This window comes from Ammospiza nelsoni, chromosome Z, assembly GCF_027579445.1.
Source record: "Ammospiza nelsoni isolate bAmmNel1 chromosome Z, bAmmNel1.pri, whole genome shotgun sequence".
NCBI lineage: Eukaryota > Metazoa > Chordata > Aves > Passeriformes > Passerellidae > Ammospiza > Ammospiza nelsoni.
In genome coordinates, this window is record NC_080669.1 from 24,906,991 (window position 1) to 24,931,382 (window position 24,392).

At 38.1% G+C, this 24,392-nt stretch overlaps 1 protein-coding gene across 3 annotated transcripts in view; it reads left to right on the forward strand.

Annotated features, from left to right (window-relative positions):
• Nucleotides 1–39: 39 nt before the first annotated feature.
• The window catches only part of HOOK3 (hook microtubule tethering protein 3), an 84,463-nt gene continuing 60,110 nt past the window's right edge, over nucleotides 40–24,392 (forward strand). For all 3 annotated transcript variants that reach the window (XM_059492089.1, XM_059492092.1, XM_059492090.1), the window contains exons 1-3: nucleotides 40–213; nucleotides 14,123–14,208; nucleotides 23,397–23,469. In XM_059492089.1, coding sequence (XP_059348072.1) covers nucleotides 157–213; nucleotides 14,123–14,208; nucleotides 23,397–23,469 — 216 coding nt within the window. In that variant the 5' untranslated portion in view covers nucleotides 40–156. The remainder of the gene's footprint in view (nucleotides 214–14,122; nucleotides 14,209–23,396; nucleotides 23,470–24,392) is intronic.

A 24,392-nucleotide genomic window follows, 5' to 3' on the forward strand; every position in this document is an offset into this window, starting at 1 on the left:
CGCGCCGCGTCCCCCGCCCCGCCCCGCGGCTGTCGGGCGCAGGCGCGCGCGGCCGGTCCGTCAGGGCGCGGTGACGTGTCGGCGCCACCGCCCGGCCCGGGACGGGGCGGGGCGGGACCGGCGGTACCGACCCGGCCGCGGCCCCTCAGTCCCGCCATGTTCAACGTGGAGAGCCTGGAGCGCGCCGAGCTCGGCGAGAGCCTGCTCACCTGGGTGAGTGCGCGCTGCCCGCCCGCACCGAGTTGGGTTGCGGCTCAGGGCCGCGGCGCCGGGCGCCTCCCGTCGCGCCGCGGCTCCGTTCCGGTGATGGAGGCCCCGCGGCCCGCACCCCGGCCGGGCCGGGCCGGGCCGGGTCGGCGGAGCCGCGGCGGTCCGGCCTTGCTTTGTTTATGTCTTATCTTGGCGCATCGGGGGTGCCTGGGCAGGGCCGTGCTCCGCCTCAACGCTGCCCGTGCAGCGGGGGAACAAAGGCCCGGGGGGCCGGCGCGGGAGCGCCCCCAGGTGCGCCCGGGCTGGGCTGGCGAGCTGCAGGCCGGGGCTCGCGTCCCTCCTATGCCGTCGGTATGTCAGTACTCCGTTGTTCGTACCTGCCTGTCTCCCTCTGACCAGCAAGGCCGCCTTTCTGACCGGAAACTTGCATTTCCGCCTGTTTATTTTTCTCTGTTTTTTAAGCAGAGGTTAAGTCTCGAGAGACAGAATTCACCGATGAGGCCGAGGATTTTACAGTATCAGCCTAAGTGGTGATATATTTATTCCTGGAGGTGTTCAAGGCCAGGTTGGATGGGGCTCTGAGTAACCTGATCTAGCTGAAGGTGTCCCTGCTCGTGGCAGGGGCATTGGAACCAGATGATTTTCAAGGTTCTTTTCCAGGCCAAATCCTTTTATGGTTCTATGATCTTATGATAAAAATTACTTTATACTACTTTAATGTTTGTAGTTTTTCCCATAAATGTCTTTTGGTTATGCTGTCACTCAAAGAGCAGCCAAAGTATGGTGGACATTAAACCTGGCTTTGCAGCTATCTGTAGTCTGATCAGTGACCGCAACACAGACGTGGAACTTAACTTTCTGTAGTAGCTGAGTTATAATTGGTCAGTTGTTTGAAACCTCTGGATTTTTGTTTGAGGCTGGTTTGGATTTTTTCCCTTCTATACTCAGAATTGCCAAGTAAATACTTAGAATATGAAACTCTGCCATACAACTGATTGTTAACTAGAAACAGAAATTTTCAGATATTTTTTTCTATGAGAAGCCAGAGCCTACTGAAGCTCTGATGGTGATGAGTAAGTTCCTGGGGAATAACAGGTTAGATTTCTCAATGAAAGTCAGAAAGGATGAGCAAGGGAAATAATTTATTGTTAGAGGTGAGCACATGGCCTGAAAAGTATAGAGGATGACAATTTTGGGGAAGGGGTTTTCGGAGAAGTGCTTCACATAGGTCTGCAATAAGTCACTGAGTTTCACTTTCCTTCACATTCCCGCCAGCTTTTCCATATTTGTTATGAACAAGTGTTGGCCCCTTATTTTGCTTTGGGCTTTCCATGCTTTCTCTTTCACGTGTGGGGAATAAAAAGTCCCAATATGAGTAAGTTGATACGTGTTAATATTGGCAAAGAAAAGTTGAGTGAGAGGCTCAGTCTTTATAATCTGCAGTCCTGAAGCTGTGCGTACCCCATGCAGCCTGGTCCTGTCTGTAGAAATGGTCCACACAGGTGCCTTTACACTTCTCAAATATTGAGCTAATGAGGAGACTAGCTGTATCTCTTTTGGTTAGCAGAAGTAAATAATCTTAAACAGCATTTGAATGGATCAGCTTTATTCTGAGATGAATGTATGAAGTTACAGGTTATTTTACAGTTTTGTCATTTATGTGGGAAAGTGGCTTTGAAACAGATTCAGTAATAAAAAAATGAAGAAAGGTGACTTTATTCCAGCATACATGAAACTTGCAGAAGAGGCGGTGAAGTGTTTGTTCCTCAGTGAAACTGACTGTGTATAAAGAAGATGCTTTTTTTGTTTGGCTTTCTCTCAAGTCCCCTGATGATTCTTGGGAAACGGTTCATTTAGATAGGAGGGTAGAGCTGTCTTAATAACAGTGTATGCACATCTGGGAAGGGCAGTCATTTCCCATTATGCCAGGGAAGCTGGCTGTTTAGAACTGGTTTTGCCTCCCAGGTTGCTTGCTTAACATTCATACAGAAGTACTTAAACTGGTTTGTCTGTGTTTTGAATAGATAAGGATTTCTCCAAGTCTGAGAACCTGTTTGGCCTAAAATGACTGTTTGCTCAGATGGATATAGGGTGAGAAGAAAGTGTTCCTCCCTCTGCCAACTAATGATTTTAATTAAGGAGAATATCACTTAGGCTTTTTATCCTACATACCTGTGATTTCTCTTCTGCTGTCTTTAAGCTGGAGCAAGCTGCCTACCTCTGAATATGTTTTGGTTTATTTTTTAATATTCTGCCAATACCCATTTTTGTTGTTAGGCTTTGGCTCTAGCTAACTTCTTGTTTATTTTTCACCTCTCTGACAATGCCATCAAATGGCTTCCTAAGTAATTTTTGTTCAGGATTTTAAACAGCTGGATGAGTTTTGACTTAATACCACTTTAGCAGGTGACCGTGATATTGTTTTGAGACAGCCACAGTAGTGGCAACTTGAGGAAAACTGAACGAGGGACTGGAGGCCACGTACTGACCTCTCAAAACTGATATTTGCACTTTGGCAGTGTTAGCAACTTATTATAATTGTAGAATTGTTGCTCTACCAAAAATCTCCCACAAAACTCCCTTTTGAGACTATCCTACGCACTATGGGATTATTCTCCAAGATGCAGTTCAGCCAAGATAGTTTATAAAAATGCAGCTGTGAGGTAAACTGCAATAATATTAAAGTTGTTTCAATGTATCTAACAGAGATTGACAACTTATTTTTCTGTTTTAAAGTTAAGACTGGTTTATATATGAACACATTGGGTTTTGGTGTTTGGTTTGGGTTGTTTTTGTGTGTGTGTAGTGTCAGGAGCACTCTCAACTTAGATACATAGCTGAGGCATTTCATAAAATGTGGAGAGCTGCCAAACATGGCTGTGCCAATTACACTTTAATGTGTATGAAATCATTGTGATAGCTACAGGCTTTTGCTGTGTAACCTGAGAAGTTTTCTTTTCTAGCATAGAACTAAGATACGATACTGAAAAGATTGCTTAGCATTGGGATGTAAACAAAGAGGCTGCTGCTAAGTGGTTGTAAGTACTAAGTTGGTGGAGATGTCATAAACTTGCTTTCATTGTGATAAATATCACTTATTTTAGTATGTGCTGCCTCCACCAGACTGCATCTTGCCTGCTTTCTTTCTTTTCCAACCCTCAAGGCCAAATAGAATTTCTGTTAAAACTTAAGTGATAAGTGAGAACTTTCTGAACATTGCAAGTCTCCTGTTTCAGCATCCTCCACCTTTTAAGCACTTTGGTTATTTATATTGACCTTTCTCTCTTTTTGGCTGAAAAATTTCCTCAGTACAGTGTATCTCTGTCTTCTGTGTCATGGCCTATCCCCAACTGTAAGGATTTATCTGTAGTAGTATGAAGTGTAGAGACCAACTACGTGTGACCAACTACTGAAACAGATTCCTCAGGACAGCTGCTTGCAAATGCTTGATAGGCACTCTAGTCAAAGAGGAATTACTAGGGGAATCTACTGGGAAGGCTGTTTTTCCTCGCCATCCAGTTATATTCTTTTTAGATTACACTATTATGCTGTTCTTGATCCTTGTGCATTTGCACTTTTAAGTAATTTTCTGGTTTCTTGTAGATGCCAAGATTGTAGGCAATTTGCTGTCCCTGTTTAAATTGTTTCTTCTTCCACTCCTTGGCCACTGACCACAAAGTTGTAGAGTTTCATTTACTTCTGATAATATAATTGCATCAACATGTCTTACCTCTTGAAAAAAAAATATTTTAGGAGAGGTTGATTGTGCTGATGATGACAGGGAATCAAGAAAACTATTCTTTTGAATACAATGTGTTGTTGTTCAGAGGGCAAAACCACTTGAGCTTGTCTGCAATCGTGGCATATGGCTTGAGGAACCTTGCAGATCACAGCCCTTGCAACTAATATAAAGACCAGTAAGCTGAACAACCTTTTTTTATATTTTGTGACCTCTCACTAAGATAGTCAAGAATCTGTTGCTTCAGCTTTTAAAGTGATAGTTGTCTATGACTGTAATATTCTGCCTGTAACATTTCATCATGTTTGAAGGAGCTGGAATGTCTAGCACCATTATTAGATAAGAGTGATTTTTTTAACATATTGCTGAGAAGTCAGGCAGAAACAGGAATTTCTCTTCAAGATTATATTGAAGAGCAAGTGATAGAAGGCTGATGATATAGGAATATAATAATTAAAGGTGATAGGGTATGGTTTGTATATGTTCCCTGCCATCGTCCCCCCAATTTTTAAGTCAGTCTGACTGAACAAAGAATCTGGAGGTGCTGGCATCATTCATCATACATGCATTTTGACACTGTTAGATTTTCATTCTTTGGGGCCTTGTCCCACATTCTGCTTTTTTTCCTGTTTTCTCCTTCCTGAAGAGCTGTTCTGTACAGTATATATTTACAGTAAGTTCTCTGAAGAAAAAAGACATTTCCATGGGATTTAGTATGTGCTCAATTTCAGCTTCCAATTCTGCCCCCTCATCTTTTGGTGAGGGGTTGTGAGATGTTGGTGGAAAAGAAACAGACTTTGCTGCTGGGAACTATGAACCTTAGAGAGTGTAAAGGAAACAAGTTTTCTGTTAGCTTGTTAATCTCAAAGTGGGAGGTGTGGAGAGAAATCTGTTTCTGTCTTCTCTGAAATACTTAAACAGACATGTTTTAAAGAGATTAAGTTAAACTGTGAATTTTGCACAACTCTCTGTCTCTCTGGGGCTTGTAAACATTGAGATTATCTTCTGTCCTTCTGCTCTTCACGGACGCTAGAAATCTTTGCTGCAGTGTGTAGACATTCAAGTTGAGCCTTGGGTGTCTCCTCTCTCCCCTGCTACACAATTGCGCTTTCTGCTCTCTGGTTTTGGCTGACTCTTTCGCGTGGTCGTTTAGAAAGGTGTTTGCCTAAATTCACCTTATTAAGTGCCCCAGCTTCAGAACCTAAGTCTGGGGTTTTAAAATCAATTTAATTTGCAAGTCCTAGCGATTAATTAGAAAAAAAACCCCAAACAACAGCGAGGTTATCTGTCACATGGCAACCAACAATAGCACAAGGCTACAGCAGGAATGCATGGTTGAAAGTGAGGGGAAGAGAGTAGTAGTGTCCTTGTGGCTTTTCTTGCCAACAGCCTGGCAGGTCCTGCCACGCAGGAAAGCGAGAAGGATTAACTCTTTCTTTAACCACTGGTAGTGGTTTCCTGCACTGCAGAGTATGCTTGTATTGTTTTTCTGTCTGCATTTGCCATGCCTAACTTAGACCATTCCCCCCTGTGAGTTCCTTAGTACTGCTCATTCAGAGCAGAGAACAAAGAGACAGCATGGAAAGGAGAAGGGTTTCAGTGAGGGGAAAAGCTCTCTAAGGTTAAGGGTGTGGGAGTCCAGCCAGTGCTCTGCTCCTGCCTGTGTCAGGCAGAAGCTTCTGAATGGATACAAAGCTGGAGTTGTGTTTCAGTGGACTAGCTGGGGCCACAAAGGGATGGGATCTTTTCAGAGGGAGCACACAGGAAGTGGTACAGGTAGTGGAGCAAGTATTGCACAAGAAGATGCATTGTAAATCTGATGATAATGTGCTTTAGCCCTGGGATTCCTAGGGCTCTTTCACGCCATTAAGCTGCAAGTTTCTTTGCAAAAGTGTGTCAAGCTGTAAGTGTAGTATTGCTTTGTATCCCTTGTGGACCTCCCATTTAAGCTTTCTCTCAAGGTAGCTAAGTTAAAATATTAAACAAGAAATGTGTATTTAACTGCATGATTTATGCTTTGGGGACAACAGGTCAGGGAAATGAGCATCTGTAATTTATTCAGTATAGTGTTGCTAAGTATTAAATGAATTATGACCTTTCTACATTTCAGGATTACATAAGATGAATTTTTGAGTGAATTTGTTTGCTATGGCAGCAATGTATCCATAGTTTCACTTCAGTGTAGGAATAAGTAGAAATAAGTGTGTGATTAACTGCAACAGAATTTATGTGTGGGTTTTTTGTTTCTTGATTTATTTTTGTTTGTTTTTCGTGTGCATGTTTGGTTTTGACTTTATAAATTCTACTGCCCCATTTGTGGTTAGAAAAAAAGTCCAGCATGGCTTGATCCCTCTGGCAGGGGTAATAATTAAATTTTATGGTCAATGTCAGAAGATGGCTGCCTGTTACATGGTAGCTACTGCCTTTTTTTATGGAATTTCGTCAGCCTCTGAAAAATCTTATTCTGTAGAAAATTCCATGAAGTTCAGGTAATTGTTTGTTGAAATATAAATAAAGAAAAGGAAAAGACTTAAACTAGGCAAGATATGCTAATTTTACAGATTACAGATACATCTGTTACCAGTCCTAGAATCTGTTGTCAGAAATTTCTTAACCTGCTGAAAATTTAGTGCCAGCTTTTTCTTAATCCTATCTTTTAGCTGCTAAATCTTTCTTACTCATGTGATCCTGTGAAAGCCTGTGTTTCCCCACCGGTCAGAAAGTTTATGCAGATGATATTTCAGTAGAACTTAGTGTTCTTGGATTCATGTTCTGTGCTTTTCAGGGAAGAGAGGTATTTCTCTCATCTGTCAATAGAGACTGTTCCTCATCTGTATTATAGGTGCAAAGTATGGAACGATGGGCTTTAAATAGTTAAATAGTTGTTCTTCTGTATTTCGCAAGGGGAAGGCTGTAATCTGTTTTTTATTATTTGTTGGTTTGGCTTTGTTTTTTTTTGGTTTGTTTTTTTTGTTCTTTTTTGAGGGGGGTTGATTTGTTCTGGTGTTTTTTGGTTTGTTTTCTTGTTTTGTTGTGTTGTAGTTTTTGTGGGTTTTTGTTTGGTTTTGTTTGGTTTTTTGTTTGTTTAAGTAACGTGAGAAATATGTATAAATTTCTGCAGTTTTTCTAGCTAGCCACTAGCCAAGAAGTAAACTGACTTTTCTTGGCTGTGTACCCTTACAAAAATGCTGTATCTTGCTGCCTGGTACTTACTTTAGTCTGGATCTGTTTGGGCACATTTGCCTGAAGTTGTTCAGATTTTACTAGCTTAGCCATCTTAATTCAGAATAGAAAGATTTTCACTCTTTCGTTCATTGAGCGCTGTTCTGCTATTTTTATTGAACACATACTTTTACAGAAAAGTTTCATTATCCTTTGGTGAGACTTCAGGTGTCCCAGTTCTGTGGGCTGGATTACTATCTGGGCTTCTGTGAGTCAGAGTGCTGAAGGTAGAAGATATTCTACTTCTGTGTTTAATATCACATCATTATAAGTGTATTATTTTGTCTCTTCTGGGCAGTAGAGATGGAAAATTTTGTACATTGGTTAGCAAAGGAAGCTACTGGTTCCTGGAAAGCCTACCATTTGTGTTTTGGATTGTTTTTTGGGGTTTTTATTCCCAAAAAAGAAAAGAAGATACTTCTAGTCCTAAAGGCACTTTTGAAGCTTTCTAAAATTCATTGGTGCTTGGTGCAGTGTGAATGTATGTATCCCATAAATGTGGGTCTATTGATTTAATGTTTGGCAATTTTGCACTTTATTAGTGGCTTTTATTTTGAAAATTGACTGATACATATTACTTTTAAATAAAATGGGATTAAATAGATGAAGGCTTGAAAAGAACTGTTGGTTTATGTTGCTGTTTTAGGCCTTTTTTATGTATTATATATCTTCATTTTATCTTCATTACAAATGCTGTTTAGAATTCTTTTTCATTAGTTGGCTCATCTGGCTTTCAACTGAAATATGTATTCCTGAAAATAGGAATACATTAATTTTTACCACAGGAGTGGGTAGGTTAGATTGTGTTTTCATTAATGTTTCTGAAATGGTTAAACCAAAAACCATTCAGACTTGAGACTCTGTTCAGTGTATCTTAATAATATCTTAATAATTTGTCATACTTGAAGATGTCAGTTAGCAGCAATTTAGTGGCAATGCCAGGACAGTGCGGTAGTAGCTGGTTTTTGCTGTCATGGCTCTCTGGCTCTCTTATCTCTTAAATCCTTTAGTAAGTAAGCTTTAGTCAAGCTGTGTCTTCTGCTTTCTGCACTACGTTTCTGTAAATGAAATATTTAATAACTGAAAAAGCATCATTTTGAATAAATACTTTGGTTGAGATGTTTCATGGCTTTGGCCTATTCAGATATTTGGGTATTAACACAATATACATAAAATGAGAGGCAAATTAATAAAAAAATAATATTCAAATTCTTCCCTAGAAGAATCCCCACCCTGAACAGTAATGTTAAAACCTTGTCATTTCATTGTTGGGCTAATTGAGTAGCTAACATTACAGCTGGATCACAAGTAACTTTTGAGATTGTAGTAATGAAAGTCTGACAACCTGAAAATCAGTGGAAACATTGACAAATTCATATCTTGGAATAAAGCTGCTGCTTGTTAGAGAATCTGTTTCCCCATTGTTTGTTTCACACAGTCTGCTGTTACCTTGGAAAGCTGAAAAAACAGCTTATGCCATGACCATGCAGGCAGAAGATTGCAGTGCTACGAACTGTGAGGAGAAAAATGGGCAAAGAAATCCTCAAGTTATCCTAAAGGACAAGATATGCTTTTAGGATGAGAATCTGCTTCTAATTTGAAAAGACTGTCTTAATACAAGAATTTTACATCTGAGGAAAAACAACTGTGTCTATCACTTAATTATCTCGCTGTTGTGCGGAGAATTATTCTGGTTTCCTGCAGGCAATGAAGCTGAGTAAATGTTTTAGTGAGATTCTTGCAGATCTTGTGAGTGATACAGGAATAATGACAGAATTGTCCAGCTCACCTTATTCGTCTCTGCCAATGTGCTCATTGCATCCAACTAGTGAAGCTGGTTCCTTTCATGTCTCCTTTCACAGCCACTTCTCCCTGTCTTGTCTCTGTGATTTGTTTCTTCTGTACTAGTGTGGCATTGTTCATGGCTCTGCATAGCAACCAGCTGTAAGCTTGCATGGTCAGTTCCACAGATATAGGGAAATAGTGGATGAATAATTCTAAATTGGTGGTGCCATGGCTAAATCCTTGTTGGGAATTAAGGATCATACAATTTACTCATTCTGCCTGCGGATTCCCCTGTGGAAGTGGAAGAAGAGGAATGGAAAAGAAAAGGTAAACCTTGCAGGTTGACATAAGAAAAATTTAGTCATTGAAATAAAATAACACAACAACAACAATAATAATAGGCTAGACATAACATAAATACAGAATAGTTCCAATAATTAATATAACATAGTACTAAATATGCTAATAACAACAACAATAATAATAATTGTTAATAATAGTTATAATGGTAAGGAGAGGGAAAGAGAGTGGCAAAATCTGACAGAAACAAGCAGGTTGGTCAGAATATGTGGACTTATGCTCAGTTTGTCCTCCACCCGTGACTGGGGAGTGCTTTGCGTGGATAAATTGGAAACTGGGTGTTGCTGTTTGTTGTGTTTGGGCTCAAGGTAACCAGTCAGAGTTTTATCTGCTAAGAACCACTAATAAGAATTTCAGGTATTATTCCAAAAGAATATTTAAGAGGTTTGTTATGTAACTCCATCATTAATAGAAACCAAGCCGTGTATATAATCACTGTGCAAAGAGCAAGTCTTTCATTATCCCTTAATGTTGAGAAGGAAAAGGTCATTGAGAATGTTTTTTGTCTTTGAGGTAGAATTAGTTTGCTTTGTTTGGTTTTTTACTTTTTTTCTTTTTCTCATTAAGTTTCATGGGATGCTGGATTCCCCATTACATTTTTATCCTGGTTTTCACCTAATGTCTTTGACAACTGAGTGTTTGTCCAGTTCACTGACCTTCATATCAAAAGTATTTTTCATAAAATACATTTTTGCATCCTATCCCTAGTAGCTAACAAATCCTAACTAGTCATATATGTAACCAGGAATTCTTAACTCAAATTTTCTAAGATATTGTCTTCCTGAAGCAATTATTTAGTCCCCAGTGATAATCTCCTTTGCATTGTAACAGTAACCTGTTAATTCTTGTTGTAAGGTTTTTATAAAATTTGACTCTCTGTGTCCATGTGGATCAGAGATCTGGATTAATATTCAGTAAAATTAATACCTTTTCTCTCATTGCAGGATAGTTGATGGAAAGTATGAAGGCCTGTTAGACCTAGTGATTAAGTCAAGTGGCTGAGGTTTTTCCCTTTACCCCTTTCTTTTCCTCAGAGTCTTATGTGATAGGATCATAGTATAGTTTGTGTTGTAAGGGACCTTTAAATGTCATGTAGTCCAACCTTACCCTGCCCCTTCCCCCGGCTTTGAGCAGGAATGTCTTCAACTAGATCAGGTTGTACAGAGCCTAGCCCAGCCTTACTGGGGATAGGGCATCTACCACTTGTCTGATCCAGTGTTTCACCACCCTCGTCATAGAATAATTCTTCCTTATCTACTCTGAATCTATGATTTTTCAATTTAAAACAGTTACTGCTTTTCTGTTTGCTGCAGGGCCAATTTATAAGTGTGCCCTCATCTTCCCTTAGAGTACTGAAAGGCCACAGTGAGGTTTCACTGAAGCCTTCTCTTCTTGAGGCTGAACAACCCCAACTCTCCCAGCCTTTCATCATAGGAAGAAAGTCCTGCTCAGGGCCTGCTCAAACTTGTCTGTGACTTCCTTGTACGAAGGACCCTAGAGCTTGCTGTAGTACTGAGAGTCATGGGGTCTCATGAGAGAGTAGTAGAGGGTAAAAATCACCTTTAACCTGCTGACTATGCATATTTCTGACTAATGTTCAGCCTCACCCACCAACACCCCCAACTCCTTCTTGGCAGGGCTGCTCTCAATCTGTTCTTCCCCCAGCCTGTGTTGGTAGGGGAGGTTGCCCCAGCTCAGATGCAGTACTTGGCCTTGATCTTCATGAGATTCATGTGTGCCCACAGACATGACATACGGGCTCTGTACAGCAGTTCAGGAAATGGGGAAAAAGCCCCAATAATCATAACAGCAAACAGAAATTATTTTTCAGTGTTGTGGAGCTGATGATGAGAACTGCATTGCGAGCACTGAAGAAGTAGGAGCAGAGGAGCAGCTGGTGCAGGAAGGGAGAGTAGTCTTCCAGGAGGAGACACATCACAATGCACAGGAAGAGCACTGTTTTAACAGCTGTTACTGAATAGCTGTTTAGAGGCACACACACACAATTTGCTTGTCTCAATAGCTGGAACTCTGTGTCTTGCCACATTCCTATCATTTGCCACATTCTTATAATTTTCTCCCTTCTGGAAAGTGAATTCTTACTTTCCCTAGAGGGAAAGTGAACATATTGCCTTACTGAAGTTTAGCATATTGTAGAACTGGCAATGGTATAGGAGTTTAACTTTGATGTAAATTTGAAAAGCTATTTTGTGTAAAGTTTTTTGAAGGAAATTTGTAATTTTCATATCTCTGAAGGATATGAAAAGCATATAGTTCTTTATTTTTTAAGATTTGTGTAAATGTTTTGCAGCATAAATTTGGCACAATTGAAATCTGAAAACTAAATTTATAGTTTTTTTAACTAAAACTAAATATAAAAAATAAGTAAACTAAATGTAAAGTTAAATTTCATTTATTATGAAATGTAAATGTTTATACAGATAAAAGACACATTAGTTTCTTTCTTTTCTTTGATGCCTAACTATGAGAAACATTATTTTCTTCCATGGAAATTTTACATGTATGTCTATGGGAGGAAGAAAGAGTTCAGATAGGTTAACTGAATCTTAACGGTAGTTTAGACCTTTTTTCTATGTAAAGTGTTAGGGAAGTATGATGATAAAATTATACACAAAATAACAGAAAATGTGCATCATTTTCCTCTGTGTTTTGGAAATAGACTTGCTTATTTTTCTTTGACTTGCTCGTCTTTCAGTGTAGTGGTATCATCTACATACCCTTTTATTTAGTCAAGGAAGTGTTGTGTATATCAAGTTACAAAATAAATCTAAAACACCCTGGTTAGTTTGCACTCTGTAAATCTTAATTATGTTGCTGTTGCTTGTTTGAAAAGAATATTTAACTTTGTCTACTTCTGGAAAACTGTATCAGTAGTAGTTCTTAAGGGATTTTTTGATTTGAGTCTTGTGCAGCAAAATTATTTCAGTTTTCATCATTTAAATGTATAATACACAAAATTAGAAAAAAAGTTTTCATTGTCTGTGCTTGATAATTTTATCTTTTTAGCATCTTAAATTTCTTCAAGCATAAGTATCCACAATGTTTTTGCAGATCTTATTGTTGTAGCTCTAAACTATTATATATTGTTTAATATTTTGCTGAATTGGGGACTCAGAGTTGTCTCTGTATTCTTCAACATTGTTGCCACAAATCAGAAACTACTGGTAAATTCCGTTTTCTGGCAAAATAGTAATTCAGTGTTGTATCCTGTTATGTTGTACTTTCATGCGCGGGTTTTTTTCCTCACCCACCCATTCTGATTTTCATCTAGTGTCCTGACAACCTATGATGGCTTCTTGATTTCTGGAGAGGCAGCTGTGGGGTTTTTCAGGTAGTTCAGACCATGCTGTAAGAAAATCTGAATCAGAAGTGCAGAAGTCACTTTTGTCTGTCTTATATGCCACTCAGTAATTTATTAATGTACTTTTGGAACATGGAGACATCATTCATTATTACTGACTGGTCACAGTTGGCCAGGAAACATGCTCTGAGAGCTCAATTTTTGACTCTTCATTCATATAATGGCTTTTTTTTCCTCCTTGAGTGTTAGTTTTTTTCTCCAGAATACAGGGAAAAAAGGAAAATTCACCTAGGTGCCTGTACTCCAAATTAATGTTAAATGGCATTGCTAGAATGTCTGCATTACTAATTGTACCTTACATGACCTAGAGTTCTTATACCAAAGGTATAATAATGTACTCTTCCAAAGGTGTAAGGACAATCTGGCTATTGTGCACTTGATTTTCTGAGAGCCTTCTCAGAGGAAGACCTCCAGAATTTCCCACTGAAACATGAATTGTCTTTTATTGTAATACACACATATAAAGGGTATTTATTAGGAAATGACTAACAACTGTTACTCTTCCAAATGCCACTAAAGCATGAATGGTTGCACATTATGTTCAGAAAAAAAATGATTGATTGTATGTAACATTTATGCACTCTGAAACTGCAAGTGCTTTTGTTGACTGCTTTATCCCTTGTGCATATGAAAAAATTTGCTTTCTACAAATAAGCCCAAGTTTCATGTAGGAGGAGGATAGTAGCAGAGAGCACTAGACAGATACCCTCCAAATAGTACCATAAAAATTGTTGCAAACTCATTCACATAATTTAAAATAATGTTATTTTAAAGTAAATTATCAAGTAACTTAAACCAGTTAAAAAGATTGTCCTGAAGTGGACTGATTCTTCTCATCAAGAGAGCAGGGAAGAAAAGAGCTTTGTGCGGACTGTGGTGCATGTCACTGGTGTTAGTACGTTAGCGTGAAATATTCAGAATTCTAGTAGTGTATAGAGCAATCAAGGTTTAGCAATATTGTGTTCTTCTCTTCCATCTGATAGTAGGGATTAATCAAGTTTGGAATATGTATATCAATCTACATTTCATCTTGTCATTGTGGGGAGCTGAGCATTCTGTGGGATCACTGTTCCTTCTAAAACTTGAGTTTATTTTGTTGATTGAGAGGGTGTACTTGAATTGTACAAGATTATATGGAAGTACTTGAATGCACTGATAACTTTCAGTAAGTAGAAAATGCAGTAGAAAGTTTGCCTTTTGGAGAATGTAATACTGGTTTTTGTAGCAGTTTATTGAGAAAACAAGGATAAGAAGACAAAATGTTTGTGTCTTTGACTATTAAATGTAAAGCTTTTTAAAACAAACATGTATGCTAAATATGTGGAGTTTATTATTTTTGCTATTTGGTAGTTTTTTTTTTTCAAACCTTTGAGAATTCCTTTACATTGAAGGAAATAAGGATAACTTTTTCCTTTCTCACCTAGATCCAGACATTTAATGTTGAGGCACCATGCCAGACCGTGGAAGATTTAACGAGTGGGGTTGTGATGGCCCAGGTTCTTCAAAAAATGTAAGTAATTGTTTGCTTAATGAATTAAATACAGAGGTTTTTTATATCTGTACATTTTTGTGTATTTACTTGTGTTTTACCTTGGCTGGTATTCCCTAAGGATGTGGCTCACATGGTACTTTAAAGTGGAACATGACTAATGATTTTTTCCTCTGTAGTTTACAGATAACTATCTTAAATTAAAAAAAACCCAATTGTTTTAGAGAAGAGTTCATTCAAGTGTAAACTTACTGGAAAGTAACCTGAATTAAAACTAGACATACAGATTCACGCTTAAAATTGAAATCAGTGCAAGGTAAGATAATTGGCCCTGATTGTTGTTTGAAACTATAGTCAGTAGTGTTAGAAGTAGTTTAATGCAATAAAGTTTCAATCATGAACTGAATGGAGCTGTTAGTGTAGTTTTTTGCAGTTGGAAGTACTTTTCAGTTTGTTTCCACTACCCCTTGTCTGTTAACCGGACACCACTGAGATTATGTGAGGGTATAAAGAAGAAGCCTTCGGGTTTTTTATACACAGGATTGATAAGATCTTACTGAGCCTTTTCTTCTTGAGGCGAAACAAACACAGCTCACTCAGTCTCACCTCACTTGACAGAAATTGCACTCTGTTAATCATCTTAATTGCCCTTTGCTGAACTTCGGTGTACGTCCAAGTGTCTCTCTTACTGGGGAGGCCTGGATGCAGCAGCTCAGATACGGTTTTAACAGATCTGAGCAGTACCTCCCTTGGCCTGCCGGCAGTGATCTTCCCAACACAGCCCAGGCTTTGGTTTGCTTTCTCTGCTGCAAGGACACATTGCTGGAGTGTGTTCCACTTGGTTTCTGCCTGGTTTCTTGTCTGCAAAGCTGTTTTCCAACCACTTACCCTCCCTATATACTGGTGAATAGGGTTTGTTTGCATTTAACTTTTCTGAAATGTGTAAGGTTACTCTCAGCTTGTTTTTCCAGCTTGTCAAATTTCTCCTAAATGGCAATGCAGCTATCAGGTGTGTCAAACATGCCTTCCATTTTTATATTATATGAAAAATTGCTCTCTGTCCCTTCATCTGGGTCCCTACTAGAGACATTTAATACTATTGACCCCTTGGATATGCTGCTAGTGAATCCAGCTGGATTTCATGCTTCTGAAACCTTTGAGCCTAGCATTTCAGCCATTTTCCAGCCCACCTTGCTATCCAGTTACCCCTGTAATGCTTCATCAGTTCTATGAGGATGTCATCCTGATCAGGCAGTCTATAGCAGGAATCTGTAGCAGTGTCACTCATGTTGATCTGCTTAGTCATTCTGACTAGTAATCTCTCAGCTGGCTCAAATCCGTCCTAAGGCAGGGCTCATTCATTCCCTTTGGTCTGTTGCAGAAAGGGCATCTTTCTGTCACTGCCTTCTTAGCTTGTTCTTCCTAAGGAGCCTGTATATGTTCATGTCAGCAGCCTTGGCATGTGAGCTATCCTACTGTGACTTCATGATCCCAGTGGGTCTGTGACCTTGCAACTACATATAGAACTCTGCTTCTTCCTATTTGTTCTCCATGCTGCCTGCATTAGTGCACAAGCACTCCACATATGCATCCAGCTGTAGACGTGATTTTCTGTAGCGATATTTTCTGAAAAACCTCTTTGCTAGGATTTTTCTCCTGAGAAGCTGAGAGGCCTCAGGAACAAAATGTAAACAATGATTATCTGCTGCTGTGGAATGCAACAGGTGGATTTTTAATTGGTCTCATGTGGTTGTTTCTAATTAATGGCCAGTCACAGTCCAGCTGTATTAGACTCTCTGGTCAGACACAGGATTTTGTTATCATTCCATCCTCTGCTTTCTTTGCTAGCCTTCTGATGAAATCCTTCCTTCTATTCTTTTAGTATAGTTTTAATATAATATGTATCATAAAATAATTAATCAAGCTTTCTGAAACATGGAGTCAGATCCTCATCTCTTCCCTCTTCCTGGGACCCCTGTGAACACCACCACATCCAGTCTTTCTGATTCCCAAGAATGAAGCTTTCCCCAGAGTGTTCTTCTTTAGGCCTTTCTATATTTATGTGCATATGCTTGGAGTGATCTCACTTTACCCATACCTGTTTTGTTGACTATGAGGTGTCTTTTGTTCATATCATTCCTCACCCCTAATTCTTCAACAGAGTTCACTACTTTGTAACTTAATGTTCACTTTTTTTTTTTTTTTGTATAAAACTGTTCTTACCACCTTGGCCAGCCTGTTCATGAAGATGCATCTGTCCACCATAGCCTGGTGGTCCCGTCTCTCCCAAGCAGTCCTTATTCTCAAAAGGGTTTAATGGTTATCAAAACTAAAACTTTATTGCCAACACTATCTCACACTGGTTGTTGACCTGCAGGGTTTATCTGCTGCTCAAACCTCTACTTCACTAACTGTTGCAACAGCGAAGAACACCACTTGAGCCTTGACCATACCTTCCAAAGCTGCATAATCACATTTGGTACTTTGCAGGTTTCCCTTCCTGTACAGCTCGTGCCCAGGTGTAAGAGCTGAAGAAATAATAATGTGAGGGCTGGACACGCTTCAGCAGTCTTTCAACGATGCCCGGAATTCAAACCCTGAGCAAACAACAGCCTGTCTTGATATCAGTCAGAAGATGAGGGTCCTCCATCCTGTTTGAATGTTTAGCACTTCCCTCTTATGCTGCTGTGTGGCTCAGGTTTACTGAACACAGCTGATTTGTTTGACAGAGCTCCTAGGGCTCTAACTGCTGTGAGGGAACTGAGTCTCTTGTTTAGTTGCAGATTCTCAGGAGCAGGAGCCTTCCTCCTAGTGAGAGAAGGAACTGCCAGATCACAGGAAGAACAAAAAAGGGGAAAAGGGAAATCTCAGTGTAGTCAAATATTTCAAAGCAAGACTTTTTAGCATGTGGTTCTGAGATACTGTTTTCAGCTGATGAACTGAACTTTAAAAATAAATATACAGTACAAATATTGCATTTCTGTAGCATGATTTTAAAATATGTAAAGATCTCCTAGACAATTTATAATTCTTTCTTTATGTCCTATATAATAATTTGAACATGCCAAAATTAGTGTTTAATTATCTTACTTTATGGTAGTTATGCTTCAGATTTAACATTTAGCATACTTATGTAATGAACAGACATTCTCATCCTGAAATTTAGCAACAGTATTGCTAAATCTTGACTGCATTCCTGTTGAGCAGCAGGAATCTGATCTTGGATTGTACAACAGGAACGATAACATGAACAATCTTTGAGAGAAAATACTGCTTTTTTGTTTGTTTTGTTTTTTTTTTAATAGAATAAACAGAAGGTAAGTAGTATAAGATAAGAGGTGTAACAGAAGATTAGTCTAATGGATTTTTGAAGTAGAAACCAGGGATTGTAGAATAGCCAAATATTTTCTCTTTCCCTGGACATGATAGTGGAATATAGGTCAAATATAAGGATCAGCATTTGTGTAGCTGACTAGAAAACTGATCAGGAGCATGTTGGCAAAGCCATTTAAAATATTCTTTCTTGAAAATAAAACCAAATTCAACACTGTTGGTCCTTTGAGCAAAGACAACAGGAAGACTACTTCACTGCGACTTAGGGCATGTTCAACAATGCGAAGCAAGTCTAGAGCAGGCTTTTTTGCCTTTTTCTTTTTATATTAGCAACACGGGTTCCCCCTCTGCCCCAAGAAAGATAATAATATAGAATACAATTTTTGCAGAAAGACAGCTGTATGCTTAAGGTTACTTGGAAAAGTCTTGCAGTGATGTTAAATAGCAAGGAGCAAGCCTGAAATCATCAGGTCACTGCAAACATATCATTTGCAGTGAAAACCTGAATAGTTGCATTTGACATGAAAATCTCTCCAAAAGTTAATCTTCAAAGGAAAAATGTGTTGTTTTGACTGTAGACACAACTTAAATGCCATTACTCTTATTCTATTGAGAAGGATAAACCACTGTTTTTGTAATTTTCCAAGGAAGAAAGAAAAACAGGTGTTTCTTAGTCTAGGTGCTTCCTGTTGAAGGTTCTTTTAAGTGTGTGTTCTTTGAGCCTTTACCTGATTAGGTAAAGGTAGGGAGGGGAAAGTTCTGGCAACTTTGTGTGAATCAGGATTTTACTATAGTAAATTAATTAATGTTTTAAAATATTAAAGAGCAAATTAATATATCCAGTAAAGAAGAGCATTGATGAAAATTTAAAGGTGTTGGAGTGGACTAATGTTCTGGATATATTTCCAGATAAGGGGAGTGAGGATAGCATTTCTTCCAAAAAATTAAAGGTTTAATAGTGAATTCTATTATTTCTATTTTTTTTCCTTACATCTGCCTTCTTAGGAAAAGTCCACTGGTACTTATGAGGGTGGGAGATAGTAGGTCATGATGAGGAGCAGTTTTTGAGAGATCCCTGGCTCAGGAAGTTAGTTGTTTTAGACAAAATTTGCATAAAACAGAACTGTAGGATTTAGTCAGAAAAAGAAAGAAAAGAGGAAAGAGAAGAGGAAGAACATTGCTTGCTCATCAGCTGACAAAAGCCAGCTGTGTCTTGTACCAAGTGGAGGGGGCTGACAGTTTCTTCTATGGTTCTTTTTCATACATCATGCTTAATATTTTTTACACTCACAGTAGCAGCCCATTTGTAGGTAAGTGCCAAACATCAAAACAGATGCAGCAGAATTTTCTTGAACAAAATTGCTGGAATAAGCTGTGTGAAGAAAAGGTTACAGAGGAAATTACTGAAACCTTCAGAAGGTTTTTGCTATTGATGTAGTGTGTGACAGCAAATACCAGAAATATGTTCTATGTAACCAAGCATGAAAATTTTGCTTGCAGTCTCAGCTGTTAAAAAACAGGTGTTGTCAAATTCCTGAGGACATTTTCTTCCTTTATATCATTAAAACTTTATCTTTGAATTTCAGCTTAAAATACCATTTAATGTAATTCTCTAGTGCTAACTGTGTTATCTTGGAGGACGAAACTCAGCCTATGTTTTAGTTTAACTTTTGTGTATTATTCTGTAAGATTCATTGTTTCTATTCAGATGTGGTAATCCCTCTGACTAGCATTGATATGAAGTACAGTAAGAAGAAATGCCTGTACATTTTCAGTGTTGATGATTATTTTAAAGAATGTTGTACTGCAGGAGTAAAGAGTGGAAGCAAAATAAAATGTTTGATTTTTTATGAGTAGACTGTTGGCCTAAAGTTGTAGCTTATGCTGGTACGAGTGCCATAGCTTGCTTCTGAATCACATCCTTTTTTTTTTTGTATAGCTTGCAATGATTTTACTTATGTTTTCATTGTCCACTGATATCCCTATAATAGCAGGATTTCCTGTTTTAAAATTTTCCTTTCATCCCACTCTGGAGACTGTTTAGTGCCAGGTGTCCCTCTTGTTTTGATTCTTTCTTCCTCTGTCATACTGGCTTGGTAAATGTAAGAATTTGTGTATATTTTCTTCTGTCATCTCTGCATCGTGCCCCTCTCAGTGAATTATTCATTTGTTCTATTATACATTGCAACACAATGTATGCATTTTGACACATGCAAAACACAAAAGCCATGCTTTTGTATATCACTGAGGGAGGGAAATTTTTTGTAAACACATTTTTTGATGCAGCTTACTGTACCACTGTTATAATGAGTAATAATCATGAGTTATACTACATGCTCTGTGGGTTGGTTTTCTTTAGAAGAGTATTTCTGTCTCTTGGCATCTGTGATGGAGAGAGATGATTGCTTAAATAAAGGAAAATTTGCATACAAAATAAGATGGAGATGGTATAAATGAGCACTGCTGAAAACATCACATGAAGTGATAGAGCATTAGCAACAGCATAAGTATCTTCTGCTCTGAAGAAAAGTCCCAGTTATCTGCAGTACTACTGAGGTAGTAGGCAGCAATCAACTGATACACAAATACCTTTCTAATCCTCAAAGTTAGCCAGTTTGGGTCTAGGCTTAGGAACTTAGTGAATTCAAAATACTTAGTTCATGTATGAGTCATCTCATGGCAATGAAGATGCTCCAGTTAGTTTTCTAATAGTATAGCTGCTCACTTCTCAGCCACACATTTTTGTATTTGCTTAGGTGGTGCTTTTTCAAACACTGTAAGAAGAATGCTGTTGCTTCCAAATGAAATGGCCTAAGATGACCTGAATTTGATTGAATTATGGTTCCCAGAAATATAGCAAAAGGAAACTTTTTTGCAGCAAGGGCTGTGAATGATCTAACATCTGGAAACCCCTTTTTAAAAGTATGTTTAGAAGTAACTGTGGAAGAGTTATTTCAGGTTTGATTTCCAATAGTTTGTTATATAGAGAGAGCATTGCAGTTGTTACTAGTAATGAACTTCAATGAGACTTTTGAAGAGAAAGAAAATTATAATGGTGATGAGGTTGAGGAAAGGATGATCATTCTAGATTTGATTGGTGTTGATACCCAACCTTTTGCTTTTCTGCTTATTGTGTTCCTGGCAAAGTGTTTTTGCAGTGTTATTAATTATTGTGTAACCTGTATGAAGCTTCTCTAACAAAACTGTTGGTGCTACTTTGACCATTGTTACATGATACTGATTTCAACTGGATTGCTTATCAGCTGCTGGACCCTTGGATGCTTCCATGAGGTTTGTATACATACAAATGAAAAAGCAAATAGATCTGTGGAAGAGGACTACCACACTGAGTTTAGATGTATTTCTCAGGGACCTTTCTTAAGTATGTCTGATGATGTATATCAGGGTTTAGGTAGCCTATGACTTTCATCAGAACTGTAAAAGACAATTGTTGGTCCCTGTGTTCCTTTTATTACAGTAGTAGCTGAGAAAAGCTGCTTAGTTTCTGCTGAATTTCAGGCTTTCAGAGTGAAGTAAGATGGACCTAACTCTGAAGTCTTGTTAGCGTTCCTCAGCTGATTCGCTTACTGGTGCTGTTATTGTTGAAAACTGGATCTGCAATATCTGCTACCCAGTCTGTCCAAATATAATTTTGCTTATGGGATGTTGTTTATACCTGCTCATGTTGTTTCCTAGAACCATGAAAATGGTATGTCAAGGATTGATATATTTATGGCACTACAGCCTTGAAGCAGCTAAAGATGTTAGTGGCCAAGTGCAACCATTAAAATGATAAGATTCCTTAAGGAAGCCCTGTTGGTTTTTTTTTTTAATGAGGATGCACAGGTCATACCTGCTTAATATCTCAGCTGCATAAATACTTTATAATTGTGAGTCTCTTGTTAAGCTAGTTTATTTGTGTATCAGCAATTCTCAGAAGACCTATTTGACAGTCATCAGCGTATTTTTTTGAACCCCACACCTAAAATGGATTTGAACTGTCGTTCTTTTCATTAGTGTCCAGATGATTTTGTTGTGATTGAGTGGAAATTAGGCAATTGAAGGCTTTTTAATTAAGGCTTTTTGCAAGGAGAGCTATTTGTTTCATGTAAAAGCTGAATGTAAACTTTTTTCATGTGTCAGAGATCTTACATGTACTTGAATCAATGTCATTCTTAAGTTTACCTGTCTTCTTGTGGCAGAGAGGCCATTTGAAAGCTCTTTGAAAATATATATTTCAAAACCAGTGATAGTCTGGATAAGACATTACTTTTCTATTTTGTAATTTAAGCTTCTGTCATCTATGCTAGAACTGTACTGTTTTTGAATGGAAGTAATTTGGAGTCATCAACTTAACTAGTAATTAAAGCTGTTCTTCCAGATATATGTTTGCAGGTGCAATGACAAGGAAACGAAATATGCTGTAATCTTCACCAGAGTCTGTAACAAAGTGTGAAAAAATAGCAATGAAAATGTGTCAGTAGAGAAACATTGCTATTTATGATCTTCCTCCATTGCTGTGTATTGTAGTTGCAGTACAGCTTGCAGACTTTAATGCATTGTGAAGACGCTGTGGAGAAGATGAAACACATCATGTACTGTGCATCAGATGCAAAGTGTGGCTGCAAAGTTTGTGCTCTAATAAAAGTTCTGATGTAGTTGCTGGTTTACAGTATATATGATATGGATGTTATTTGACTCTCCAGGCATATTCAGAGTTCTCTTGAAATTTTGCCAAAAGATCTCATGGCACCTTGCCCTTGAAAAAAGAAATCAGTCCGGAACACTTCTATGTGTAGAAGGTGCAGCAGTAAATCTAATAAGTAATCAGTGGCAAATGCAGCAGTCCAGAAAATAGAGTACTTCACCTGAAACTGTAACACAAACTCTTAAGAGCATTTTGCTAACAATAAAAAGGTGCTTTTTTCATTCTGGCTGTATTGACTACATATGTTGGATGAAATAAAAACCTTTCCTTGTGTTTTCCTACTCCTTTAAAACCAGTTATATATAGTACATTATTTCTCCTTAATTCTGATCATAGCATTTTCAAAATTCCCTATGATAAAGGGAAAATTTGAATTGAGCAGTAGAAAATGTTAGCCTTTTAGATGATCTTTGAGTTTGGTAGCAGGAGAGAGTCTCACAAGGTGTCTTGAAGAAGCAGCTTGTGGAAGATGCTTTGAGAAAAATTAATAGGAAGAAGTTACGCATAGAAACAGTTCTCTGTTCTTTTTCTTGATTGCCTTGTCAAAAGTGCAGAGAATAGAAAAGCTTCTAAGGAAGGGTGTTCACAAAAAGATTTGTGTAGGGTTACTGTGAAAAGAGGATTTAAAAAACTGATAGTGTTTGGTAGATCAAATAGTGAAGTGTGTTCTTAGGCATAAAAACTTCAGTGATGTTTCCTAGCTCTTCTCACTCTGTCAAGACATCATGTGTATTGTTTAGTTTCAGGCTTCTATTTTAGCAGCTGAATAGTTGTAAGCAGTGTGCAATGGTAGGGATGCATAATGTGTGAAAAAGTAATAATTTTTAATATTTTTAAGAAATGCAAGTAAATATTGCTGCAACACCAGAGAAGTTAAGAGGTAGGACTTATGGAGGGAAAACTGGCAAAATGCATTCAAAATACAAAGATGCTTCCTCAAAAGCATGAGCTCCTCATGGCACACAGATGAACCTGTGCTGTCAATAGGGTGAAAGTTCTTAGAAAAATGAGTAGTAACAGGTTTCTGAACTACTGTATTCAGACCATGTGTCAGATGCAAGAGGTAGTCATTTAAATTAACTCAAACCTGAGATGGGAGCTTAACGACGAATGTGTACTCAAAATTTCTGTAATTGTGTTTGTAATAAATGCACTTTTTATTTTTCAGAGATCCAGCTTATTTTGATGAAAATTGGCTGAACAGAATCAAAACAGAAGTGGGAGATAATTGGAGGCTAAAGGTATTTGACTTACTTTGTGTGTCTGTGAGTCTGTATTTCAGTACTTAATACAATATTGTGTCTAAATATTCTCACATTTCTGGATTAGGATCTTGCTTTATAGATAGCATTTTGAATTTTGTACCATTTTAATTACACTTACTTTTTTTAATGTTGTATTGTCCTGCACAATTTTAGCAAAGACATTTTGAATTTGTGAACAGGTTTTAATGATTTAAAAGGAAAATATTCAAGTAAATGTTATACATTAATTACCTTTTGTTTTTCAAATATTGAATGAGAAATTTTTTTTAATGCACAGTGTGAAAGCAGCTTTTAAAAAAGCAGCTTTTTTGAGAAACAACTGCCTAAAAATATGAACATAAACAATATATTTAAAGAAAAATGGCAACATATTACTGCCTTTTACTTTGTCAGCTCTGCAGAGCTACTGAGTTTTAAGGGAGGAAGTCATGTTTTTTCTGTGTTTCTACAGAAATCATACACAGCATGATTTTTAATCACAGTCTGTTTGCTGGGTTGTTTGTATCACTTGGCATTCTAGCACTTCTCTGCAAACCTGAAGGAAACAGAATTTACAAGAACTATGAATGAGGAATATTTTGCTTTAGAATGTGAAAAACACAGTCTCACATGCAGATGTTAGTGTAGTTTTTGAGTAGTTTTCTTCAGCGAATGATCTATGTGCTTTTTTAAATTTCCATTTTCAGCCTGACTAATTTGGGGGAAGAAAAATAGTTAAGAATTTACTGTTAGTTCTTGTTTCCTGTAAAACCATTTTGTTCCAGCCACCAAAGCTCATTCTGAGCATCTGGGGAAGGACTAAAACTGTGAAATGCTGTAGTACTTACAGGCTTCTCTACATCAATTTCTGAATTGCAGGGACACTCAGAGACAGAATGCTGCCTGAAACAATAAAAAAG